This window comes from Eremomyces bilateralis, assembly GCF_010015585.1.
Source record: "Eremomyces bilateralis CBS 781.70 unplaced genomic scaffold P152scaffold_28, whole genome shotgun sequence".
Lineage (NCBI taxonomy): Eukaryota > Fungi > Ascomycota > Dothideomycetes > Eremomycetales > Eremomycetaceae > Eremomyces > Eremomyces bilateralis.
The window spans coordinates 100,082-123,281 of NW_022985094.1; the positions used below are offsets into that span (position 1 = coordinate 100,082).

Here is a 23,200-nt window from a genome sequence, read left to right on the forward strand (position 1 = left end):
GGAGCGAGAAGACTCGATGGAAAGCAGGCTATTGTATTGAACATTGTCTGATTGCCCCCCTCATCCCTGGAGTTGGATGCTAGGGTGGCTCGTTGCTGTAACGTCATCCCACCTCTACAAAGTAACGATTGGCTTCGAGCCCACCATGGCCACCCGCATCGATTGTTTTCAAATAGCCCATTAAAGGCCTTGCAGAGACTATCGCCGGAAGCGGGGACATGCTTTCTGCGACCCAAGTCCCAACTGTGCGGCGCTCGAAACGTCGGTACATGGTTGGGGAACAACCAAATCAGTCAACAACTTGGAGAAACTTTTGTTGGTTTGCTGACGATATACCTAGTGGATCCTCAAGTTGATTACCATAAGCCCTCTATCGAGACTTGCTCTGCTGGGAGAATGGGCCATCCACCGTACTGTCCCCTCCGATCGGCGAATCAGAGCTAGGTGAGCATGGTACGTATGTGGTTGTTCCGGCTTTCCAGAGCCCAGACAATGTTTTGTTGGAGGAATTGGTTGGGAGCCGAAAACGCGTCGTGGAACCTGCGCCACACCTCACACACCTCATCGTCTGGTTAGATTGGTACATCTCGACCTTCAGGGTCGCATATGTACCTTCGCCCGGAAGAACGTAGCTTGGTGATCCGAAGCATACAGTCCGGCGGATGGGCGAGATAGAATACCGCGGTAGTAGTGTGATGTTATCGTCTTGTGCTTGAAGTTCGTTCGTACTTCGCTACCGGGTGATCACGTGGTAGCCAGCGACTCCACCAGCACGTGACTCGGCTCAACATGTGGCACAGCACGAGGATCTGATGGATCATGAATAGTAACCTGAACGACAACCTCCAGCCTGGGACAGTGGAATGGAATTCCCTCCATTTGGAGACTTCGTAAATATCATTCCTTCGTCGTTCTCGTGCTTCGATGATCAACCATCTTCGTACCCAACTGACCAAGTCATACGATTCCATAGCCCCGTAGCCTAATTGACCAATCACAGCCCCTACAATCGGATGACATCTCCCCCAAGCCCGAACCTCGGTATTCGATGGCAAGTTGGCAACATGCTGGCCCACGCGCCGCTTGATCTTTTCCCAGAAGCCGACGCCGTGATATATTAGATAGAACGTAGCCGATCGGACACCTAGCATCACTTTTGTCCATCTGTTCCTTTCTCTGTTCTTACCGCACGCCGAATCCAACTCCCTCCCAGTCCTCAAACCCTTCCTCTCGAGTACCAACTAATAGTCCGATCTCCGACGAAATCAACATGTCTCAGACTTTCTCCAAGAAGGACGTGGCCGACCATGCCACGGAGGAGAAGGGCATGTATCTCATCATCGATAACAATGTCTACACCGTGTCCAAGTTCAAGGACGAGCATCCCGGTGGCGCCAAGATCCTGAAGCGCATGGGAGGAAAGGATGCCAGCAAGCAGTTCTGGAAGGTAAGCCGTCCATCGCGGAATCCTCCGGGGTCGAGACCCGTTCTCCACTCTAGAGCGTCGACTGACGGTGCTGAACCACAGTACCACAACGAGAGCGTCCTGAAGAAGTACGGACCCAAGCTGCTGGTCGGAACCGTGAAAGAGGATGCGAAGTTGTAGATCCCGGGAGGGATGGAGCGAAGCATGGAAGCGGCTGGGTGACGAACATCGGAAGAATCGAGAGTGTCGAACCGTCCCAATATAGAATCCGGGACCGTCGGGATCAAGACTTGAAGCGGCTTTTTGGCGCGTGCCAGGCGACCGGTTGTTATATCGCATGCGCTTGGGAACTCAGGAGCGAATATGGTGCAATCTGTACACTGTATGGCTAGACGGACGATACATCTAAGGGCATTGCCTGTGGCATGGTGTAAGATTTCTTCTGCATAGACGATTCATAAACATGACCGCCTTGAATGTCTACCGTTTACTCAACATCGCTGGCCCGTTGTGAATGTGGACATCGGTGCCTCGAGAAATCAGAGCAAGAATATCCGCAAAAATCATTTATGATACCACAGAGGGCATCGCATATTCGGCCACTAATGCTCGCTAACGGTATACATACATCCACGGTCCCGAAGGTTGTAGAATGTCGCCCTCAAACTCCGAAAGCAAATTAAGATGCTTTAACCATGTTGACGGCGGCCACTCCACGATGTCCCATTCCATCCCTTACAAACGCCGTAAAGATGCAGTGATAATGGAAACAGAAACCAACTCCAATCCCGTCAACCCATTTGGCCCTGGCAAAGCGAAAGGCTGGTGTGACGGGGAAGATACCGACCCCAGATGCGTAGGAAAAGAAACGAAAACAGAATAGAGAAGAGATGAACGATAAAGCAGATGGAAAAGAAACAGCCCTCCATAACAGTCGTATTCGAACATCAGTAGAATTCGCCGAGCCGACGAGTCGTCTTCGATTGCGATAAAAGGGTTCGGCACCACGATCCCCTACGATTTTCACGATTTGAAAGCACCGTCTAACTTCCTCAGCGCTCTAGTATCCTCCCCAAAGCCATTGCCTGCCCCGAGGAACGACATATCCCTCGATCCTAACCGTTGCGCGCTGTTGTTCGGACTCTTGCTCCCCGCGCGACTCCCGCCTCCGTGATCGCTCTTCGCATCGGCACCGTTCGTCACCTCGGGCATCTGCCCGTTGATCAGCGCCCCGATGCTGGGGATGGTTTTCGTCGGGGCCACTGCTCCGTTGGTGGTCGATGTATTGGACGGAGAGGGAAGCGCCAGTGATTCGGCGGCCGCGGTGGAAACCGCCTTTGTAGGAATCGGACCGTTGGTCGATGATGGTGGCGGTGGCGGAGTGAGCGGCTTGTGGTTATTTGTAGTCCCGTTGGAAGCGGCGCTCACCGCTGGAGCATGGGCGTGCGTACTCGACGCTGGAAGTTCAGGGCGCCGTTCCATGGTGCCGTAGGGGTTCTGTGCAGGCCCTGGCCCACCCGGAGCACCAGCCATGGGCGACGCGGAGGTTCGGTAGTGGGGGAGATATGAATCTGAAGACAAGGCTGCGTGACCATTGGGTTGGGGAGCCATCGTGCTAGGAGTTGGGGGTGGAAGGGAAGGATTCGCGAGGGGAGGAGGCGGTCGATCGAACTGTGTGGGTCCTTGAGGATGGTATGGATGTCCGTAGAACTGTGCGATCGAGACGGGGGAATGATGAGGTCCGGGGTGGAAGATGGCGTACTGTGTTGGAGGGGTCCCGCCTGGACTTCCCGCCCAACCGGGGGGCGCGTAGACCTGAATCAAGCCTGGAGGCGGATGACCGTATGGTGAGCCCATGCCCATGTGTGGATGAGTTTGTGCGTAAGGCGACCCAGGCATTGGCCCTCGCGTTACTGCGGGCATGTTTGGAGTCTCGCTGACGGAAGCCTCTGGGTACATGCCCTTTTGCGGTCGGATGGTTCGTAAAGCCGGATCGCTAGATGGTTGTTTGAGGGGTTGAGCTGTGGGTTGTGATCGGGAGTAATAGCTGATGAGATGCAAATGCTGTCCGCTGTTCGTCGTGAGGCTAAACGATTGTTTCATCAACCCATCGGGCTTGTAGCGATATCCATCCGGTCCCTCATCCGGATCGTGATCTTCGGATTCGCCGTTCTTCGGTTCCTCTGGACTTGTCCTTCCCGTTCTTCGAGGAGGATGGCTGCCCGTATATCCGTTCCCGCCTCTTTTGCCCTCCATCTCTCGGTATGTGAGGAAACTACCGGAAACTCGGCTGGCGCTCCATGATTTTCCATCGGTCCATCGGCGCATACCCGCTTCCCGCTCATCCCAGACGAACACAGATCCGGACTTGATCTGTTGGCGCTCTTTCTCCGATAATCTTCGCTGAACTCGGGGCAACAATCCTAGTCGGCAAGCCTCAAAGAGGATTATCGCATCTTGAGGTGTCCGCACATGTCCGTGGTAGGTCTCCATGGCGGTCGTCTGTGGCGCGTGTATGATGGTGAAATAAGATGCGGTCGAATCGTTATGATTGTTCGGTCAAGCGGGTGATGACTTCAATGCCTGTATGAAGACATCGACTCTATAGGAATTGTGTTAGTGAAAGGTTGGGTATAGTGAATGTGTGGCAAAGCACAACTTGGACGTCGCGTAACGATGGGGTTGTGAAATAGAATTCAGCACCTTGGCTGTGGGTCCCCAAGGCCACTGTGTTATGGGAACAGTAGACGATGGGTGTATTACCTTCTTTGACCTGTCAACTGAAGTAGAGGGTAGCGGTCCTGTATTGTTGTTGCAATAGAGATTCTAACAACCGAACGAAGGAGGAGACCTGGTGTGGATCAAGTGATGATGGGACGGTAGATTCCGAGATCGCGGTTCAAGGAGTAACACCGGTTATAGTCTTGATAAGGATAGGAAATGCGCACTCGAAGTCGATGCGCATTTCATCGAAAGATCTAGGTGAGGGTGGTGTACGGAGTCGATGTCGTAAGCGGTGGGCGTATCGAATGGGATATTTAGATATCAGGAGATGGAGGAGAGCGATCAAAGACCCGTCGATGCAAGGAATAAGTGGAAAGAAGATGGGACCTGGGGATGAGATACATTAGATACAGGCAATAGAAAATCCTATAGGGATATGGGTTGGAGTAGTACCCAATATGGTATCTTAATAGCAGGATAAGAGGAAGACTGGGGCGAAGTGTCTTATTCGGCAGTGCAGGGGGACAGTCACTACGGAGGGACAGAGAGGGAGAGCCAGAGCGCGATGATGGGGGGTGGTCTACCGGTCTTCCACCGTCCATCCACTCATTATCTAGTCTTGGCTCCTCTTGTCTCCAATCACTAGGATGGAAATAGTCCATCATTCATTTTGAGTGCCGAGTTGCGGGACGGAGGTCACTAGCGCCTATTCCGCAACTGGGCACGACTGGGAAGTGGGAAAGTAAGGTGCCTGGACAAGCTTTTTGTTGGCGTCGAACGCAAAATCTGCACCTTAACTGTATTTTCTCCTCCGCCCCGCCCGTTCATCTCGTACACCCTAATACTAAATACACAGAACACTCATATTATTAACTCATACTTGAGTGACAAGGATTCACCAATTCAGATGGTAGTACACTGTACAGTGTACACTGTACGGTCAGGCGTGAATCGGCTGGTTGGTACAACTACAGTCACAGTCCACAGACTACAGGTCCTCCTACCGTGTCAGGTATCAATCGGTACCAGTGGTCTTCGATTAGATGATGACTGACTGCCATGCGCTTGCTCACGCCTTGCTGTGTCACTTCGTGGCAGTGCAACGATACTAGCAACTTTAAACGGCACTACGACAAATAGTGTGTACGCTTCTGCACCTTTAACACTCTCCAAGCCTCAAGCCAAGTCCTGGTCTCTTGATAGTGGATCTAGTCTCCGCCTCGACCATCATCCATGTGTCGAAACTCAAATGTCCAAAAACTCTCAAAAGCCACGTCGTCCTCTTAGCCCATCATTTCCGCAGCCTTCCGCAGTGAGAGATTTTCACTGCTGAGTCTTGACCATTGACGCGCCGTCATCAAGACGACAAGAACAGGGGGGATTGTGCTTCATTCAATATCAGCTCGGTGTAAGATGAAAGTAGTGATGGAGACAGATATGGCAATTCGGTTACGAAATACGAACTGATTACTCCGCATTCATTCTTTGTATGACCACGAACTGGAACATGCTTCGTCTGGGCTCTTGCTTTCCTCCAATATTTAATGCATGTCCATTCGGAGGGGATCTGCCTTACCGGAGGTTTCGCTCAACCTGCCTCATCATCAGACCATCCATGTCCAACTGTCCACTCCATCGGACATGATTCGTCGTATCCAACCTTGTGGCACAATGTACACTGAGGCTTGGGCTTGCGGCTGGCAAGCAGTCAATGAGAGCCAATCCACCCATGGCGTCAACCGGCGTATAAGAGCCGTAATTTCTGGCTAAATTCGTGTTTGCTATTCCAGCCTCTTCTCACCGCTTAGCGGAAGTGGTTTAGTGCACGATCAATATGCATGTATGACCAGCGCTGGCGTCCAGAAAGGCATGGACAAGGTCGTCCATCAAGTTACGGTCTACGGATCATCCGGGCTATTGAACTTCCGAGCGCCATCGCGTACCTATTTTGAGCATGAGGGAGGATGGCAAGGCCTAGACCTGGTTGGACTATTCCAATCGTCTCGACCCTGGCTTACGCCCGATTCATATCCGGTCAGAATATTGATGAGTGATGATTGATATGTTTGGTTTCACTGGAGCCTGAAGGGCTTTCGGAGCTCAGATAACAGAAGCTGACAGGAGCCAACTTTGGCAGGAATGAAGAAACGGGTCTTCGGACCAATTCCTATTTCAGATCAGCCGATGACGAACCGCCATGGACAAGGCGCCGAGCTTTTCCCATGAATGATCCCAGGCCTGAAAGCAGGGGATGAGGAGGTATGGAGATCGCTCCATCTTTGTCTCTACACAGTAGTCCCAAAGCAGAAGGGGAATAAGATCGTATGTATTCCTCGATCCGAAGTCCACAGAATCGTACTGATACCGAGGAATGAATCCAAAAAGCTTCTTCCTGATTCCTTTCGTGAAACAACACCCCCCCTCCAAGCCATGCGGCATGCACCTTCAAGACAGACCTTCAAAGTCCAAGCAAGGGTTTGGCATTTCGCATTTGGGATAGATTGAAGCCAAGCTGCACAATCGCTTCTTAGCGTCTTGGAGTCTTCGGTTCTCAGAACTCAGCAGGAAAAGCCGACCGCCAGAGACCGTTCACGGTCGCCACGGAATAGCGGAAGAAGGCATTTGGCATTCCATCCGAAGCACGATCACCGATCCGCCATTCATTGCCCATTCAGAGATTTAGGGCATGTTAGGGCACTAAGGGCACCAAGGGCACCAGTGTACCGCACTTTTCGCTTCGAACTTCCGAAGATCTTACTATCTTGGTCGACCAAAAACTGGGGGGTTTGACGGGCGGACGGGCGGGGTTCAGCCAGGGGCCAGATAAGCTCATTAAGCATAAACTCATTTCCGCATCTCGGCTGCGATGGGCATCACACTGTTCACACACCTTATTACCTTAATCATACGACTGCCCGTCTGCCCCACACGCCAGAGGTTCAATATTAATATGGCGGCTTGGGTGCGCACTGTTCAGTGTTCAAATCTCCGTGACCATTGCGAACTTACTCCTCGGTTCTAGGACGAGACCAGCAGTCGGATGAAGAGAAACTCGATAATACCTCAAATCGCCTCAAATCGGGGCCACCTATCAACAAGCCACTCTCCGTCAACGCATCGGTCTCCGTGTCGCTTTTGTCGGTGCGAACTAATGGATGGGTTGGCAGATTGGCACCGGTCGTGCAGGAACAGGGCAGCATCTCAGGGCCTCAGCATTCAGCAAGCCTTGGCTAGGTAGGGAGGGGGGACGGCGAGACAACAAGAATGCGCAATTGCTTCGCATTTTTAATATGGGAGAGCATCCGATCCGGGAATTCGAGCACAATAATGAATGGGGTTCCCTGTTCCCTGTGGCATGTGGTGTTTGCTAATCTCATTGCAATACGACCACTACCGAGGGTGGCGTGCCAAACTGGCATGCCTCACTCTCAAGCCTCAGGTCGCAGCATCGCCCTGCGCGATGTCCCAGAGAATATGGATGATGAAACCAAAGGGAAATCGAACGAGATCCGAGGGCCGTGGGGCAAGTCATCCCTGGGAAGTATAGCCTGAAGGTTCTTGTCGAGGTGCCTGAAGTCCAGCTGCCTATACGAAACTGCTAGTCCTACGAAGAACATCTACAAGTTAGCTTCTTTTTTCATTCTCGTTGATCATTCGTAATTGGTATCTCCCTTCACCCGTCACCCTTGTCCCTGTGCGAGTTTTCCAATCTGCATGTTGATTGTTGATTGTTGACTGTTCCCTGGGTTCGGGTCGGGCCATATTGCGCTTCGTTGTCAGGGTGGACATTGTTCTCTTTCTCGATGGCTTCAAGTCCAATTTCTCTATAGTAAGATCATTGCATATTAATATAGGATCCCTGGCCTTGCTTTCAAACCTCAGAGCGTCATTCCGAGCAAACTGTTTTAGGACCAAGGATATATTGTCCCTGCACGATCTCAACCCATTCATACATGATGTTTTCTCCTCTCAGTCTCCACACGAGTTATGAAATTGCTCAATCGACGACACAGTTGTTTTGATTCCATTGTACCTCGGGTTGATGGCAGGTAGAGTTCACAGCTCAGAACATGGCACTGGAGCAAAATACTTAGCCAATGTCCATCGAAACGGTAAAATGCTTACCTGCCATACGTAACCTGGACAGAATTTGACAGAATTTGACCGATTTGGCAAATAGTCGAAGCCAATGTACGCAAATTAGGGCGTCAACTTGCGCCTTTCGGTGATGTATTGAGCTCATAATGTCTCCTTGGTATTTGTCGTTCATGTCATCCTGTTGTTCTACCGCAATTTCCACTTTATCAAAGCCTGTCTCGTCGTTATGTGTGCGACGCAGGTCTGAAAGACCTCAATCAAGTTGGTTCGATTTTCAGATCCTCAGTTTGGTCTGCACGATTGATTAGGAGACATAATTTAACACCCTTGACAATCTCTTCATTGGGGTTCACAAACGACCCAAAGCAAGCTTGAAATTAAGGTTAATCTTAGCTTTGAAAGTTATATTGCATGACAAATGACATGGCAGACCCATCGAGATTAATCGTTTGGAAAGAGGTATGGCTATCAACTTGAGAGGGAACCGCTGGTGTTGTCCCTCGTTTTAGTCCTTTCACCGGGGCCCAGATCACTTCCAGTAGATCAAGGGCAAGGATTGGGGTTGAACTCGAGCAGAAGCGAGGTTGGGTTCGCTACAAATGTCCAAAACGAAACGCCAAACGAATTGAGCAAGTCTGGCTGGTAGGAATGTTTCCCAATGTCAATTGATCTTGAATTGTACATTATATTATATGAGAAATCGTCTATGGCGAGTATCTTCCGTATTGATATTGACCACCGTCTATCTTGCAGTAGTTCTATAACGGTCTCATAAGATGACCTGCTGGACCGGTAATTATGTCGCCTTGCCTATCGCAAAGCACCTAGACTCCATAAACCAAACCCGGAGCACAGTACATAGTAGTTTCATGGTACAGATAGAGGGGAAATAGGAACGCTCGATTGAATGGCAACAATTCCCTGTCTGTCCGGTGAGTGCCTTATCAGCCCTATAGTTTCCCATCGCCCCTTTCAACGCCGTCGATGGGGCGACGCTCTCTGTTCTCCTTCGCCCTCAATTTGATCGGTATCTGCATCCTCTGCTACCCCTTCCCAAACCTCCTCGTCCCCGTCATCTTCGTCCCTTTCAAGTCCTTCAACGTCGCTCAGCCTTAACGCTTGCTCTTCTCGATCATCGTCTTCATCGTCATCCCCATCATCATCTCCAAACTCGTACTCAAAATCGTCTACGGACATCAAACCCAATTCACTTGGATCAATGGCCCAGTCGTTTCCACCGTAAGCTGCAATACCCTGGTTAATACTCCCTCCGCCGCTATTACTCCCGATAGCACTCCCACTTCCCCTCCGCAAATACCCACCTCCTGGCCCCGAGAACGGAGTAGCATAAGCACATGGAGTAATGCTCCTGATACTCCTCCGGCGATTCCCACCGCTGCTTCCGCTGATCCGCGTTTGTCCTCTCACTGCGCTGCGTGGTGCATAGCCCCGGGTGTATTGGCCTGGCGTGCTCGCGAGCACTGCCACCGGGACGGTCGAGACGGAGCCGGACGTGGAAGGCCTGACAGGTGGGTGAGCAGGTTCGTCGGGATTTCCAGAGAGGTCCTTCGGATCGTCAAATTCATATGCAAAATCGTCCGACGCCTCGGGGCCAGGGTCATGTGAGCGGGCAGGGGTTGGAGCCCAGGCAGCGCCGGAAAAGCCGGTAGAATCTGCACGGCTATGACGAGAGGGACGCGAAGGCATGGCATAATCGGGCTGTTGAGCAAATTGGAAGGGAGAACTGGGAGGTTCGATCGGGTCTAACATGGCGAAATCATCACCAAGCGCTCCCTCTAGACGACGGCGCTTGGCTTTTCCACGCTTGAGAGGGGAGAGCTGGGATGATGGTCGCGCTATTCCAGACGTCTTGAGAGTCGGGGGTCCAGCTTCACCGAAAGAGGCGATCCGACGTTCGGGTTGCTGGAGGTGAGAATTGACCGCAAGTGGATCGGAGACGGTTCGCAGGACTCTGGGTGTGGTCAAGGGAGGGAACTCTGAGATCGGGGTGATTGGATGGAAGACTCCTTGTACATCTTCAGACATGCCGGTTTCCTTCGAAGACCGGAGTCTCTCTGGTTGAGGATAGAGCATGCTGGATTTCCCTTCATCAATTTCCACACTGTACTGGTCGTTGTGGCTGCTGTTAGGCCGGTGGGAGAACGACCCCGACGCATGGGAAGCAAATGAACTCTGGTTGCTCGGAACGGGATCAAGACTCGGGTGATATGCCCAGCACGCCTCCTTCGCGTCTGCCTCTGCGACATGCCCGACTGAGGCCTCGTCTTCGTGTTGCGCGAGCTCCTCGTTTTGGAGCTCCTCGTTTTGGTATATACGAGGAAGCTCCCGAAGCTGTTGCCATGTCCACCCACCAGCTTGATCTTCCTTGTCTTGGCGATAGGCAGCGTTATGAGTCACAAATAAGCGTTTCTTGCCAGATCCACGCATCATGATGCCGGAAGCTAGGAATTCGGCTGTCCAAAGGGCGGATGTGACCATTTCCCCAGGCGAGAGGAAACGTAGTCGTGAGGACCTGTGAATCTTGCGCAAAGGGATGGTCTTTGCGAGCAGTCCAAGTGTTTCATCCTGGCCACGGGCTTCTCGCGCTTCACCGTCAAAGGGACCTTTGCCTGCAATTGCGATCAAGACATCACCGAGAGCCTTCTCGATGGCAGTTGAGACTTCGCGAGCTCCAGGACTGGTAAGAACGACATCGCAAATCAGGCCTCGACTCCGAAGGCGCTTGTATACGATTCCGCTGGTGTTGCAAGCTTTTCCATATAGCAACTCGCCTTCACCCTCGACCCAGCCTTGGATCGCTTGACTGCTCCATCCACTTGACTTCGGCTCGTGGAGGGATGAGATGCGACTGGTCGATCGCAAACCCCGAGATTGGGCCCATTCCTCCGATTCTTGTGTGGTATTCGCGGTATGCTGCTTGAAGTCTCGAGCAGCAGCCCAGACCCCTCTTAGATCTTGGCCCCAGGGCAGGAAGACTACTTCGATTTCCCATGGGGCTTCGAAAGAAGGGGGAGCTGACGTCTCAAGAATCTGGAGACGGTCTTCGACATCACGGAGTTTCTCCTCGGTTTCGGCTGCATCCATCGCAGCAGAACTTGTGAAAGATACCAATGCTGACCCGGTTGAGCCATTATTGCTCGCTCTTTGCCAAAGCTGCTGATCATGTTCGACATCGAGCGAAACCAGTCTCCGGTCATGGTCGTCCTGCTTATTCTCGATTTCGAGAAGGCGTGAGTCAAATTGGTCGAATTTTTCCTCGACTTCTTCCGGATGGACCACGGAGAACGACGTCGTCTCGAGCGCTTCCACTCGGTTCTTGAGGCTCGTAAGCGACGTGGAGATGCTGGGGTATTTCTTGATATGGTCGTCGAGGGAGCTCAGCAATGGAGAGAGCTGGAGAAGAAGCGAGGGCAGTCGTTTTACGGCAGCCTGGAATGACTGACTGTGCAACGGCTGAGATCCAGATGCAGCCTTGGTGTCTGTCTGATGGCCTGGCGGACTAGTCTGGCAAGTATTTTCAGATAACGTTGCGGCAACCGTTTTGGCTTCCTGGAGCGTCTGAAGAAAGTTGGTTAAGTCCGGGGTATTGGTATTGCCTGTGGTCGCGAGATCCGCCGCGTCCTGGATGACTCCATCCCAGTCGATGTCCGGAAGAGCTGTCGTAACATCGAAAGACGGAAGCACTTGCGTGGGGCCAATAGCATCCTGCATCAAGGCTGGATCAAGTCCAAGATCTAAAGTTCTCCCATCGGCAGACAAATGATTCGTGGAAGGCACAGGCGAGTCAGGAACAGTCGGTGTTGGAGTTCCATGTAGAGCCCCTGGAATCATCAACCCCAAGCCTTGATTTGCAGCGATGTTTCGTGAGCTGGAAAGAATACGCCGTTCGCTCGCGAGATCGTTCGGGGGGAATCCCATCTGACTAGCAGGTCGTAACTCGTCGGAGTTGAGGAGGTATTCTGGCGGGATCGGGGGGAACTCGGAGTAGAGCGAAGTGTTACGACTTCCTTGCGATATCCTAGAGGCAGCATCGTCCTTTGCAAGTGCGTCTTTCCGCCCGTACAGACTCTCAGTGGCATTGCTCTGCGATGTCCGATAGCGTCCGGTATTTTGGGTACTAGGGATCGAGACCTGTCGTCGATTCGAGTCGAGTCCCAGAACACTCACCACCTGCGAGCCGACCATCAGCTGTAGGCTTCCATCTCCCTTTGACGGTTGTAGCTGCACGTAGATCGGCGAGCGCTCGGGTGGCTTTAAATGCGGACTGCCGACCGGATTGGACTGGCCGGCAGCGTTCTTGTGAAGTGGACTCCGTTCGGAGGTATCATGGAAGCATGCATGATGTCGGCAAGCGCACCATGTCTCGCCTTGTGACTGCTTGCTCGGTCCTTCGCTGCCAGACGCATGCTGCGGTCCTCCATTGCTCCAGAAGCGCCTACAACCACACGCGGGAGCTTTGGGGCCAGCGTTGATGTCTCGATAATTGCATGGCCCTTGAGGGAGCAGCGATGCATGCCTCACAGGTGTATCGTGAAGTTCTGATTGCCTAGGATCGGACGAAGGGTGACGGGCGAACGCCGCCATGGGCGGCTAAGGACTGCCACCAAGCGGATTCGACTTTCAGCATGAGAAAGCGATGCGTGGAATTCGTATATCGGATTAGTTTGCTTTCTAGTATTCGCAGATACGGGTCAGCGAGTCTTCATGAGATTCGAGGGTCGGTCTACGGTGAAGTACATAAATCTCCAGCTTGCATTCGTAACGTTCCATTAAGAACGGAATTCTTTCGCGAGCAATTGGCATCGATTGACAGGTCGCACGGGAAAACCAAGCTTAGAATGTGATCTATCGACAACGGAAGGTCGGTTTCCACTGAGTGACCTGTTTCAACGCTCAAACTTGAAGGTCCAACGAACTGGTTGACAGCGGGGAGCTGGGTATTTAACAGAACTGAAACGAAAGGGATGCTACACAGAATGAAGAAGAAGCGGAAAGATTTGGAGGGCGTAGATTTTTGCTGCCTCCAGATGGGCAAGATGCCTCTCTCCTCTGCCCTGCAGGAGTGTTTCAACTTTCAAGGATGCGGGATGTTTACTGCAGGGCTAATACCGTTATGGTGGACTGGAGCGCGGAAGCTTGCCGCGAACTAGTCTTCGAGGTATGATTGGACTACGATGTGAAGGCATGCGACTCACGGTCGCAGATTTCTGGGGTTGGACGGCGCCTGGACGAGTTGCAGTCGAGAATCGAAATGCGTTCCGGCCGAGAGAGCGGACGTGTCAGCCTGGAAGTATAATACAGATTCAAGCCGATCTTATTCGACTGGTGGATTGGATAAACATCCCCGGCCAAGGCGGCCAGTGAGTGGATTTAGTGAACGGCCTCCAAAATCCTCAATAAGTTTCCAAGACAACGGAGTCACTGCGACGGGTGACGAAGGACCTACCCTGGTATCCGTAGTAATTAATACTGTTATGATTGGATGATGGTTGGTTTGGGGAAGATGGAGGATATGCGGAAGATGGACAAGTGACGAGGCGCGCGGGGTGATGGTGTCTGTGCTGTGCATACGCCATACGGTTAATACAGTATCTGGTGCTGCGTGACTCATCACCTGCTGCCTGCTATCGAAATGCCGTGATAGCCATAATGAAGCCAGGCCATTCTGGACACAGATGAGCAGCTGCTCTGGTCCTGCAGAGCGCGGAAACATGGCAGGTGAAGGGCTCTAGGTACCCCAGGTGTGTGAAAATATTAGGTATGTACCCCAAACTGAAGATATGGTATTATTATCATCGCCATCGACCGGTACATCCATGCCTGAACACAGGGTCATGTACAAGATCTTTAGAGGAAAAGGAAAAGCAAGAAAATATTATTCCGTATATTGGTAAACAACGTAAACACATCCGGATCGCCGTGAAAGTCATCATCATCGTCGTCGTGAGCCGGAATGGGAATTCCCTCCCATTAGCAGATTCTCCGTTAACCTATGAAATACCTTACCTGCCCTTCCTCTGCCCGATAGTAAGTCCCCAAACGAATCTTCACCACCCTCAGGCTTCCGTTGGCCATCCGAGTCGAACCTTGGCGGCAGATCGACTGTCTCATCCGAGTCCGAAGCAGGCGACCGAGACCGCGTCCGTTTTGCCTGTGCGTCATCGCTGCGGTGTCGGTATCCCGTCTCGGTAGCGGACTCGTCGTAATCGCTGTCGTTGGCGCCGCGTCGCTTCCGCGGATTCACCGCGTCGGGAGTGGTATCAGCAGATGGGGGTAGATCGAACTGGACCGTTTTTTCTTTGGATGGCGACGTTGCACGAGGCGTGGTCCCGCCCGTCGGCATGTCCACATTTAAGGCTGCTAAACCATCTATATGACCGGATCAGTATGGATTGTCACGGCGGTTGGAGTGCAGGACAATTGCACCCACCAGTGACGGAATGCATGGAGTCGGGTGTGGCACTCACATTTTCAGGACCTCGATACCCTGGCGCTTGATTATATGGAGGCTGTTGCGGTGCCGGATATGGATCCTGAGGCGGGAGATTGACCCCAGGTGGACCATAGTCTGCAGGATTATATGGCGGCTGGTTTCCGTAAGCTGGTTCTCCAAAGCCGGGATTTGGCGGTGGGTATTGCGGCGCCGCATTGGGTATGTGTTGAGGATACGGAGCCCCTGTACCTGGTGGTGGAGGGGCAAATTCATTGCTATGAGGGTAATAAGGTCCAGGAGGAGGCTCTTGATATTCATTCGGGGGGGAGAATGTTCCGCTTGAGACCGTATCGTCGTCACGTTGGCCTAGAGAAATTATTAGCTCCTGATTTGCATCGCCATGCGAATACGTACGATCGCGCTCTTTTTCTGCCTTCTTTCGCTCTCTCCGCTTCGTGGCTTCATGCGCAGCGAAACCTGCTGCCCCGGCTGCCCCGGCTGCAAGCGCAGCCTTGCCCATACCGCGACTTTTCGATCGTTTTCTCCCATGTCGATGACCGGAGCTTGACCTCGACGAACCCCGAGATTCAGGTCGACTACGATCGGAATGGACCACAATCGGATCACCGCCGTATTCTATAAGATTCCCGTCACTCGCCGTTGCGCCTGCGGGTGCGGAGAATACCGACCTAGATCTTGATCTTGACCGGGACAGTGATCGGGTTCGTGAGACCGAGCGAGACCGAGATCGGGACGCCTTCGCCTCCTTGCGCTGTCTCACTTTCTCATAGAGACCCGCTGCTGCCGCACTTCCAAGCCCACCAAGGACGACAGGAATGCCTTGCCGAACCCTGCTCTTGCTTCGTGATCGCCCCTTACGAGAGCGGCTCCGCTTACGTTCGGCGAGAGCCGCCAACCCTGCACCAACCAGTCCGGCCTGAGCAACACGCCGGTTCCGGTGTTCCGGGTCCATATGTTTGCTGGTGGATCGGCTTCGAGGTGACTCATCCTCTGTGACCGATGCACGACGACGACGAGAACGGCTTCGACGTTCGTCAGTCTTGTTATTGTTGTTACGTGTCGCCGCGTATGCAAGCGCTCCGATGGCCGCAAGACCACCGACCGCCGCCAACGTCTTCCCTCGAGAAAGGCTACGGTGACGGTGATGGTGATGATGACTACGCGGTCCATCCCAAGACCGAGATCGAGACCGCATATGGCTGCGAGCTCGATTCAAAGCTTCTGCACCAACCGCACCCGCAACGCCGTAGCCAAGCATTTGGCCTGCACGAGAGCCTGCTTCGCCACCTTTCTTCTTGCGATGATGGCGGACCAACGCTGCAGCACCAAGCCCAGCCGCGGCGCCTTCAACCCAATGACGTTTTCGATGAGGGCTTTCACTGTCCCATGATTCTTCTCGTCGAACGATCACAACGTCATCACTGCTATGGGATCGGTCCCGTCTACGCCCTCGCTCTTCGACATATGACTCACGCGGGCCTCTGTCGACTTCACGAGTGGTGCGCTCATAATAATAATCTTCCTCTCGGCGAGGTTCGCGTCGTGCCATTTGCCGGTCATCCACCGCCTCCGATCGCTCGATCATCTCGTATGGCTCATCTCTCTTTACAATGATTTGCTGAGGTCGAGTTTCTTGGATGATGATCGGTTGCGGTTCCGACTGGCGGATGACGATGGGTTGTGGAGGAGGCTCGGGGCGGGAGAAGTATTCGGTGGACTTGGAGTATCGTTGAAGGTCGTAGGGCGAGTCGTGGAGCCGATCGGGATCGCGTTCGAAGCGGAACTCTTTCACTCGTTCCGACGACGACGACCTGCTACGATCCCGCTCGACGCGGATTTTCGTCACATCGCGCCTCTCGCGCTCTCTCTCACGGGGAATCTCGTCGCGTTCGATATCTCGTTCCACATAGCGGAAGGAGCGCACAGAAGCGCGTGGGTCGTCGTCACGGCGGTCATCTCGGTCTGATTCCCGCCGAGTGATGCGAATCTCTTCCTCTTCACGAGTGTCGTCGTGCGAGTGATCGGGGACTCGGTACTTTGTGACGGTCGTGTAATGACGGCCGCCATCGTCTCGGTGGGATCTTGTGTCCCAGCTCCGGTCACGATCCCAATCACGGTCGCGACGATCGTAGTCGCGGTCATATTCGTAGTAACGGTCCCGCTCGATGGTAGACATGGTGAAGGAGGCTCCGACGTAAGAGGTGAGGCACTTCGACCCAAGCGATTTGCACCCTTATGTTAGGCTTGGGTTTCCGGTTGGGTTCGGATCGCTTCGAAATCACACTTGTTCAAGTATATCCGGAGAGATCGGCAACGTTGACTGCGCACCAATTTCAGACGACTACAGGTAGGCTAATGGGATCGGATGCTCGCGCAAGGCGGGGCGAATAATCGGCGCAAGCAGCAGGTAATATAAAAAGGTAAGGCGAAAATGAGGTAGGACAGAAAAAGGTGCGAGGTCAGGTGGATATGAGGCACAAGTTAGAGGGCAAGCAAGGCTGGATCGGAATCAGCGCTGTGAGAAGTGGGCTTGGACTTGGGAGGGGAGGGGAGGGGGGGGGGAAGTCATGTAATCAGGATGCGTGCCGGCGAGTGGCTGGTCAGGGGTGGTGACAGGAATGCACAGCAGACAGCAGTTTGAACCTTGGGGAGGAGGGATAGACAGGGTTCGGGGGCCGGAACAATGACACTTGATAATACTTCTGTAGCATTTGAAAAGAGATGGTGCATTAGGGGAGAGAGGGAGACTCATATGTGTGAAGTGACTCAAGGGAGAGAGAGTGAAGACCGTCAGAGACAAGAGAGAAAGAGAGGGGGGAGGGAGTGCCGGAAATAGGGGGTATTAGGGGTGAGATTTCTATGATTGTTATGAATATTATTGAATAATGAACCAAGCAAGGAAAACACGCCTGGTGACGTCGTCTGGTTCACATCAACCCCTCCCTCCTGGGTCTCTCGTCCTCACAGCCTCAAACCGTCCCTCTGCTTTCACTCTCGCTGTCGCTCAGAAACATGGAATATGAACCATCGGAAATCGGAGTGTGATGTTACTTAAGATGCCTCTTCATATCCAGGTCGGTATCCTGATGTCCAAGAGCAAGAAAGGGTCCATCAGTTCGGATCGTGCCAACCGCCAAACATCAGGCATCATTGGAGCCATCAACCATCAGATATGGGTGGAACATGAACGATGAATGGCCCTCAGGCCTCAGGGTACAGCTGCTGAGTGCTAATTGGACTAGAGAGCCTCACGCTGGTTCGGGTCATGTAGTGTGCCCGGTCAGTGTCCTGTGGTGAGCAAAGTGGGCACAAGGCATCGACGCCCAGCCCGGTGATGATGCGCCCTATCCAGTTCATCGGCAATGGTCACGGAGGAGAATCATTCATATCAACCGAATTCTTGATAGCCACGAGCTCCATGTTGGACAAGGAAACGCATCTCACATTTCCCTTTCGAGCTTGGTGCTTGCCGATTGTAAATTAATTTGTGGTGTGCTGCTAGGGTCCATCATCGCCACTGAAAACAATACGATGCCAGTACGGAGTATATACTGTGCTGGTAGATAGCTGGAAAGGAAAACCAGGACGCTCGACGCACAAATCCAACGCCAACTATGCAACCTTCCAGGGTATGACTTCCAGAAACTCGGCCAGACGGTTGGCTATTGATATATGACCGGATCATGGCCAGGAAGTAATGCAAAGGGAGACCGGTCTGGATGATTGAGCTCCTTCCGGCCGCTAGGTCGAAGGCCGGCCTTGTGCGACTGCATGTCCGCATAGAAATTTCGGCTGCTTCTCCTCTCACATCAATCCAACTCAGCCGGATGAGACCACTATATCTCAACAAAACGCTTGAACGCCGGTGATGGCGCGACCCAGGATGAGGGCTAGTTACACCGATTAGCAAACCATTCCCAACTACATCTTCGCGAGGACTTACCATGAATATCGCTCTGTCCCTCGTATGTTTGGGTGACGAATAGATTCGCCACATGTCTGCCAATGTGATACTCATCGCTCGCCGCGTTGCCGCCAAATATCTCCTGCAGCCTGGGGGATGTCAGATTCGACAGCCTTCTTAGGTTCAATGCTTTACTCACACTCGGGCATTCACCAAGGCTCGGTCGCAATTTTGCCTCTTGATCATCGAAATCATTTCGGGCGTGGCCAGCCCTTGATCTTTGAGACGCGCGACCTGGGCAGCAGCAAGAATTCCGAACGCGGCATCCGTAGAGGCATCCGCCAGCTTCTTCTGTATCAACTGGTACTTGGCCAGTGGATTTCCCTTGAACTGTTTCCGGTCTAGAGAGTACGTCCGCGCCCGGTCGATGCAATCTTCAAGCGCACCCATGACCCCCCACGCGATGCCGTGTCGGGCGGAGTTCAAGCAGCTGAACGGTCCTGTCAAACCCTCGATATCGGGAAACATGTTGGCTTCTGGCACCGGACAGTCATCCATCTGGATCATGCCGGTAATGGATGCTCGCAGACCGTTCTTGTGTTTCAACGCTGGGGTCTCCAGCGTTCCCGGAGGGCATTGATCTCTCTCGATCACGAAACCCCGAATCTTGCCTGTCTCTTGCAACTTTGCCCAGACCAGGAAAACGTCTGCGATGGGCGAGTTCGTGATCCAGGTCTTCGATCCGGATAGCGAGTAGTACCCCTTCTTGGAGGGATGCGGCTTGGCCACCGATTCCATCGATCCAGGGTCCGAGCCATGGTTCGGTTCCGTCAAGCCAAAGCACCCGATCTTCTTGCCTTTGGCAAGGCCGGGAAGGAACTTTTCCTTTAGCTCTTCAGTGCCGTGTTCATGAATCCCACCCATGACCAGAGAGCTCTGGACGGACATAGCGGAGCGGTAACCGGAGTCAACGCGCTCGACGGCACGGGTAATCAGACCGGACGCGACGCTGCTGACGCCCGCGCACTCGTAGCCTTCGATTGTAGCTCCCAGAAGGCCCAATTCTCCCATTTCCTCGAGAATCTTGGCATCGTAGTCCTCATTGCGATATGCATCTAGTATGGTCAGCGAAATCGAAGGATTCTAGCCAAGGTTGGACAATACCAAGGACGCGGGGTAACATCCGCTCTTGACAGTAGGATTCCGCAGTCTCAGCGATAGCCAATTCATCCTCCGTGAACAATGCGCTCGCCTTCAATGGATCCTTCCAGTCGAAAGCGGTTGCGGAGCTTGCGTGCCGAAGGGGAGGATGCACGAGACCGGACGATCGCTTGCCCAGTTGGCGGGATGCCTGTCGCAACGCTGGCTTGAACATCTTGTAGAATTAACTTAAACGAGGAGTTTGTATAGAGGTATATGAAACCGGGGGAAACAAGAATATTTAATATATAAGTGGCAAGTCGCCCAGCAAGTCCGGGAGCGGTCCGAAAAGCTTCGGCTCATCAACTCGGATGTCAAATTAGAACAATAAGATAATGGAATCTTACGGAATACAACTGGAACCCGAAACTCGGTCCAGCGGCCAATAGCATTTGTTTAATTTACCCCTTGGTCTGTTTAAAACGCGTTCGTGGTGGATTTGGCGCGGCCAAAAATGCTACTAACTCGGCAACCCGCTCTTCCCCCGTGCGATTCATCTTCGTCCCGATCCCCAACCTCCTTTTAGCCGATTTCCGGATCTTCCATTTCTTGATTCTTTTCCTTGTCATCACCGACCACCATCGGTACGTACCGTTAATGCTTGATCCTGGACGGAGAACAACCCATGAACTCAGCTCATCCCATCCCATCCCATGTTAGCATGCAATTGCGAGTTGCGCATCCCAAGAGCAGAGGAGCTGATGCCTTTGTCCTATCGTGGGTTTTCAACCCGCCTATACCGCCATGCCGACATGCAGATGCGGCTGAGATCAATTGGCCAAACATGAATGCCTTTGTCTTCTCAGATGATTCGCTAGACATTCAATGCTTTTTGTCTAATCTCACACCGATCTGACTGTTGCTCTCACAATGGGTGGCTGGTTTGTGCTGGACGATCAGATCACCAGCCTTCCATCACACCCAGCCCACCGACAAAACTGCTTGCTTCATAGGAACAACCAATCATGGAGACCAAGATGGAATCTTTCGAGTCAACGTATATAGGGTGGCATGTCGCCTGCCACAGCACTGGCCTCTTCAATTTATTCTTCCTGTATTCCGTGTTCGTCCTTCATGTTAATACTATCGAATTTTGAGCAAGTCTGAACCAGTACTTTACTATGCCTTCATCCGACATGGCGCATAGGCCTGAAGTCTTGAACGACTCGATTTCTTGTCATCCAGCACTTTCACCAACCACCCTATCCTTCGAAGGCAGCACTCCTTGGGGCAGTCCACCGTCACCGTCGAACCCCATCTCTTCCGTTCCCCAAGTCTACAAGAACCACGTTCACAGCAGTACATCATACATGTACGAGTCGGACGTCGATACAAGATCACGCGCTTCGAGTGTCTGTAGCACCACTTCCACAAGTTCGATCGGACGTCCACTCCCGCCTCTCCCGACAGATGAGCCGGAGATGCCCCCTTCAAGTCTATCACCAAAAACTTCCATCTGGTGGATGAAACCTGCCTCATCACCGCCAGAATCGCATAGTAACTCGTCTTCGTCGCCCACAAGGCGCAACCATGCTTTACGACGGAAAATTTCCCCTCGTGGAGAAACGCTTCGAGCCTTGCGAGCCAAAGAGTCAGACGACTGCCTCCAGCGCGCTTACGAGAAACAGACTCTAGCATATCTGAATGAGTGGATCGCCGGGAGTGATCAATATCGTCACTCCGAGAGACGACCTGGTTTAGTGCCGCTTTGTTGATCACCAGCGTGGAATTTCATTTCTAAGGATGGATTTGGGCGCCATGGACTTTTGCGGACTAAGGTGATGGAGTATTTCGCTACTTGTGACCTGCGCTAATATCATACGCTGGGTTGTTCACAGGGAGCTTTTTGGATTTCTAGATGCTTATGGACGAATGAGGATCTGTGAGATCATGAGATGGATTACGATGGACGATGATCTTCATGAATTCTCCTATGTACGTTGATATGTTTATGAGTAACTTTTCGAAACGAAATTCAGGTTCATGGAAGATCCCTCAACCATGGAGTGCTTAAAATTGACGAATTGATATCATCTACACCTCTGCGATCAATCGATTCTACAGATAACCTTCCCCATCGTACTGTTCCCTTCTAACAACTGGTGGGCTGCGATAATCTCAGTCCAAGGGAATACCTTCTCGATGGGGACCTTCAACGTCCCATCCAGGAACTTTGGTAGTGCAAAACTGGCCAGATCATCCCGCAGCTTTTTCTGGTAGTTCTCATCCCGCGACCGAAGCGTGCTGCCTTCAACTCGAAGCCGCTTGAACAGGATCGGACCCAGATTGGTTCCGGCAGGGACCTCGAGACCTCCCATCAAACCCAACATCACCATCCGTCCATCCTTCGCGAGAGCCTTCAAGTTATCGGCAAAGTAGCTCGCCCCAACGAAGTCAATGATAACATCTACCCCCTTCCCCCCTGTCTCCTCCAGCACCTGATCGGCCCAATTGCTATCACCACCGGAGTTGAACGCTTTATTTGCGCCGATCTCCTTCACAACGAACTCACACTTTGCATCGGAACGCGTAGTGGCGAAGACCGCGGATGCTTCTGCGATCTTGGACAGTTGGATCCCAGCGATGGAGACAGATGATGCGCCGGCGTGCCAAAGGATCGTTTGTCCTGGCTTCAAGTCGGCAACCAAATGGAGGGCCTGAAGAGCAGTGATCCAGGTCTCGGGAATGCCGGCACACAGTTCCCAGGACATTTCTTTGGGTTTGTGGATGAGCATATGGGTCGAGATGGCGATATATTCGGCATATGCCCCTAAGGCATTGTTCAGATATTGCACCAATGCCGACCCGCCCATTCACCGACGGAGTATCTCACCACCATATGCTAGTCCGAAAACTTCATCCCCTACTTTAAAGCCGCTCTCCGGGTTGGTTCCCAGTTCCTCGATCACCCCCGAGAACTCCACCCCAAGTGTCGTGGGCGCTTGTGGGGGGAGGGGATAATTGCCCTCTCTTTGGATTAAGTCCATACGATTGAGTCCGAACGCCTTAACGCGCACGATGGCGTCGGAAGCTTTCGGCTGAGGATGAGGGATTTCATTGATGAAGAGTGCACTTGCAGGACCTTTACCGCCTTTGATGTCTAAAGATCATTAGCTATACAACTTCTCCGTAAAGGACTGGTTTTAGATACCAACGGCTCTCATTGTGGCACCCATTTCTGCTGCAGGATAACGAACAGTCTATAAAAACCAGGTTGCGAAAAAATAATGGTTTAACGGTAGGAGATTTGATGGTTGCTGCTTACGGTATCTCTATACATATTTGGGGTGGAATGCGTCATTATTAAGCTAGCCGCTGTAGCCCGGCATCATCGGAAGTTGAGATGGACGAGGAAAAGGATGAAATTCACTCC

At 52.5% G+C, this 23,200-nt stretch overlaps 8 protein-coding genes across 8 annotated transcripts; 2 read left to right on the top strand and 6 right to left on the bottom strand.

Moving 5' to 3' along the window:
• Positions 1 to 1,270: 1,270 nt before the first annotated feature.
• On the top strand, positions 1,271 to 1,606 carry P152DRAFT_404195 (cytochrome b5; the record flags this gene model as incomplete). The annotated part of the gene is made up of 2 exons (XM_033676748.1): positions 1,271 to 1,447; positions 1,529 to 1,606. 2 exons carry the CDS (start codon positions 1,271 to 1,273, stop codon positions 1,604 to 1,606), a joined length of 255 nt encoding a protein of 84 aa, XP_033530661.1.
• Positions 1,607 to 2,132: 526 nt separating this feature from the next.
• P152DRAFT_461893 (uncharacterized protein) lies at positions 2,133 to 4,313 on the bottom strand. Its single transcript, XM_033680221.1, has 2 exons — positions 4,130 to 4,313; positions 2,133 to 4,028 (listed from the first exon to the last, which is right to left on the bottom strand). The coding sequence occupies exon 2, from the start codon at positions 3,917 to 3,919 to the stop codon at positions 2,450 to 2,452; it is 1,470 nt and encodes a 489-aa protein (XP_033530662.1). The 5' UTR covers positions 3,920 to 4,028; positions 4,130 to 4,313; the 3' UTR covers positions 2,133 to 2,449.
• Positions 4,314 to 9,220: 4,907 nt separating this feature from the next.
• Positions 9,221 to 12,853, bottom strand: P152DRAFT_452346 (uncharacterized protein; the record flags this gene model as incomplete). The annotated part of the gene is made up of 1 exon (XM_033678288.1): positions 9,221 to 12,853. The coding sequence occupies one exon, from the start codon at positions 12,851 to 12,853 to the stop codon at positions 9,221 to 9,223; it is 3,633 nt and encodes a 1,210-aa protein (XP_033530663.1).
• Positions 12,854 to 13,834: 981 nt separating this feature from the next.
• P152DRAFT_461898 (uncharacterized protein) lies at positions 13,835 to 14,636 on the bottom strand. The gene has a single exon (XM_033680222.1). It carries the CDS (start codon positions 14,610 to 14,612, stop codon positions 14,202 to 14,204), a length of 411 nt encoding a protein of 136 aa, XP_033530664.1. The 5' UTR covers positions 14,613 to 14,636; the 3' UTR covers positions 13,835 to 14,201.
• P152DRAFT_174266 (uncharacterized protein) lies at positions 14,563 to 17,065 on the bottom strand. The gene has a single exon (XM_033674122.1). The coding sequence runs from the start codon at positions 16,897 to 16,899 to the stop codon at positions 14,665 to 14,667; it is 2,235 nt and encodes a 744-aa protein (XP_033530665.1). The 5' UTR covers positions 16,900 to 17,065; the 3' UTR covers positions 14,563 to 14,664.
• Positions 17,066 to 18,323: 1,258 nt separating this feature from the next.
• Positions 18,324 to 20,115, bottom strand: P152DRAFT_174275 (glutaryl-CoA dehydrogenase precursor). The gene is made up of 4 exons (XM_033674123.1): positions 19,792 to 20,115; positions 18,827 to 19,742; positions 18,667 to 18,776; positions 18,324 to 18,613 (listed from the first exon to the last, which is right to left on the bottom strand). Exons 1-4 carry the CDS (start codon positions 20,000 to 20,002, stop codon positions 18,567 to 18,569), a joined length of 1,284 nt encoding a protein of 427 aa, XP_033530666.1. The 5' UTR covers positions 20,003 to 20,115; the 3' UTR covers positions 18,324 to 18,566.
• Positions 20,116 to 20,712: 597 nt separating this feature from the next.
• Positions 20,713 to 21,708, top strand: P152DRAFT_174261 (uncharacterized protein). Its single transcript, XM_033674121.1, has one exon. The coding sequence runs from the start codon at positions 20,949 to 20,951 to the stop codon at positions 21,540 to 21,542; it is 594 nt and encodes a 197-aa protein (XP_033530667.1). The 5' UTR covers positions 20,713 to 20,948; the 3' UTR covers positions 21,543 to 21,708.
• A 55-nt stretch (positions 21,709 to 21,763) lies between these two features.
• Positions 21,764 to 23,094, bottom strand: P152DRAFT_461901 (NAD(P)-binding protein). The gene is made up of 3 exons (XM_033680223.1): positions 22,979 to 23,094; positions 22,661 to 22,927; positions 21,764 to 22,597 (listed from the first exon to the last, which is right to left on the bottom strand). The coding sequence occupies exons 1-3, from the start codon at positions 23,001 to 23,003 to the stop codon at positions 21,876 to 21,878; spliced, it is 1,014 nt and encodes a 337-aa protein (XP_033530668.1). The 5' UTR covers positions 23,004 to 23,094; the 3' UTR covers positions 21,764 to 21,875.
• Between the last annotated feature and the right edge of the window lie 106 nt (positions 23,095 to 23,200).

Bases quoted from the DNA above. Each gene is read 5' to 3' on its own strand.
- P152DRAFT_461893 (XM_033680221.1), bottom strand. From the start codon at position 3,919: ATGGAGACCTACCACGGACATGTGCGGACACCTCAAGATGCGATAATC.
- P152DRAFT_461898 (XM_033680222.1), bottom strand. From the start codon at position 14,612: ATGCCGACGGGCGGGACCACGCCTCGTGCAACGTCGCCATCCAAAGAA.
- P152DRAFT_174266 (XM_033674122.1), bottom strand. From the start codon at position 16,899: ATGTCTACCATCGAGCGGGACCGTTACTACGAATATGACCGCGACTAC.
- P152DRAFT_174275 (XM_033674123.1), bottom strand. From the start codon at position 20,002: ATGTTCAAGCCAGCGTTGCGACAGGCATCCCGCCAACTGGGCAAGCGA. The intron at 18,777-18,826 runs GTGAGTAAAGCA...GACATCCCCCAG, and splicing joins GCCTTGGTGAATGCCCGAGT to GCTGCAGGAGATATTTGGCG. The intron at 18,614-18,666 runs GTAAGTCCTCGC...CGGTGTAACTAG, and splicing joins GGGACAGAGCGATATTCATG to CCCTCATCCTGGGTCGCGCC.
- P152DRAFT_174261 (XM_033674121.1), top strand. From the start codon at position 20,949: ATGCCTTCATCCGACATGGCGCATAGGCCTGAAGTCTTGAACGACTCG.
- P152DRAFT_461901 (XM_033680223.1), bottom strand. From the start codon at position 23,003: ATGGGTGCCACAATGAGAGCCGTTG. The intron at 22,928-22,978 runs GTATCTAAAACC...AATGATCTTTAG, and splicing joins TGCCACAATGAGAGCCGTTG to ACATCAAAGGCGGTAAAGGT. The intron at 22,598-22,660 runs GTGAGATACTCC...ACAATGCCTTAG, and splicing joins TTTCGGACTAGCATATGGTG to GGGCATATGCCGAATATATC.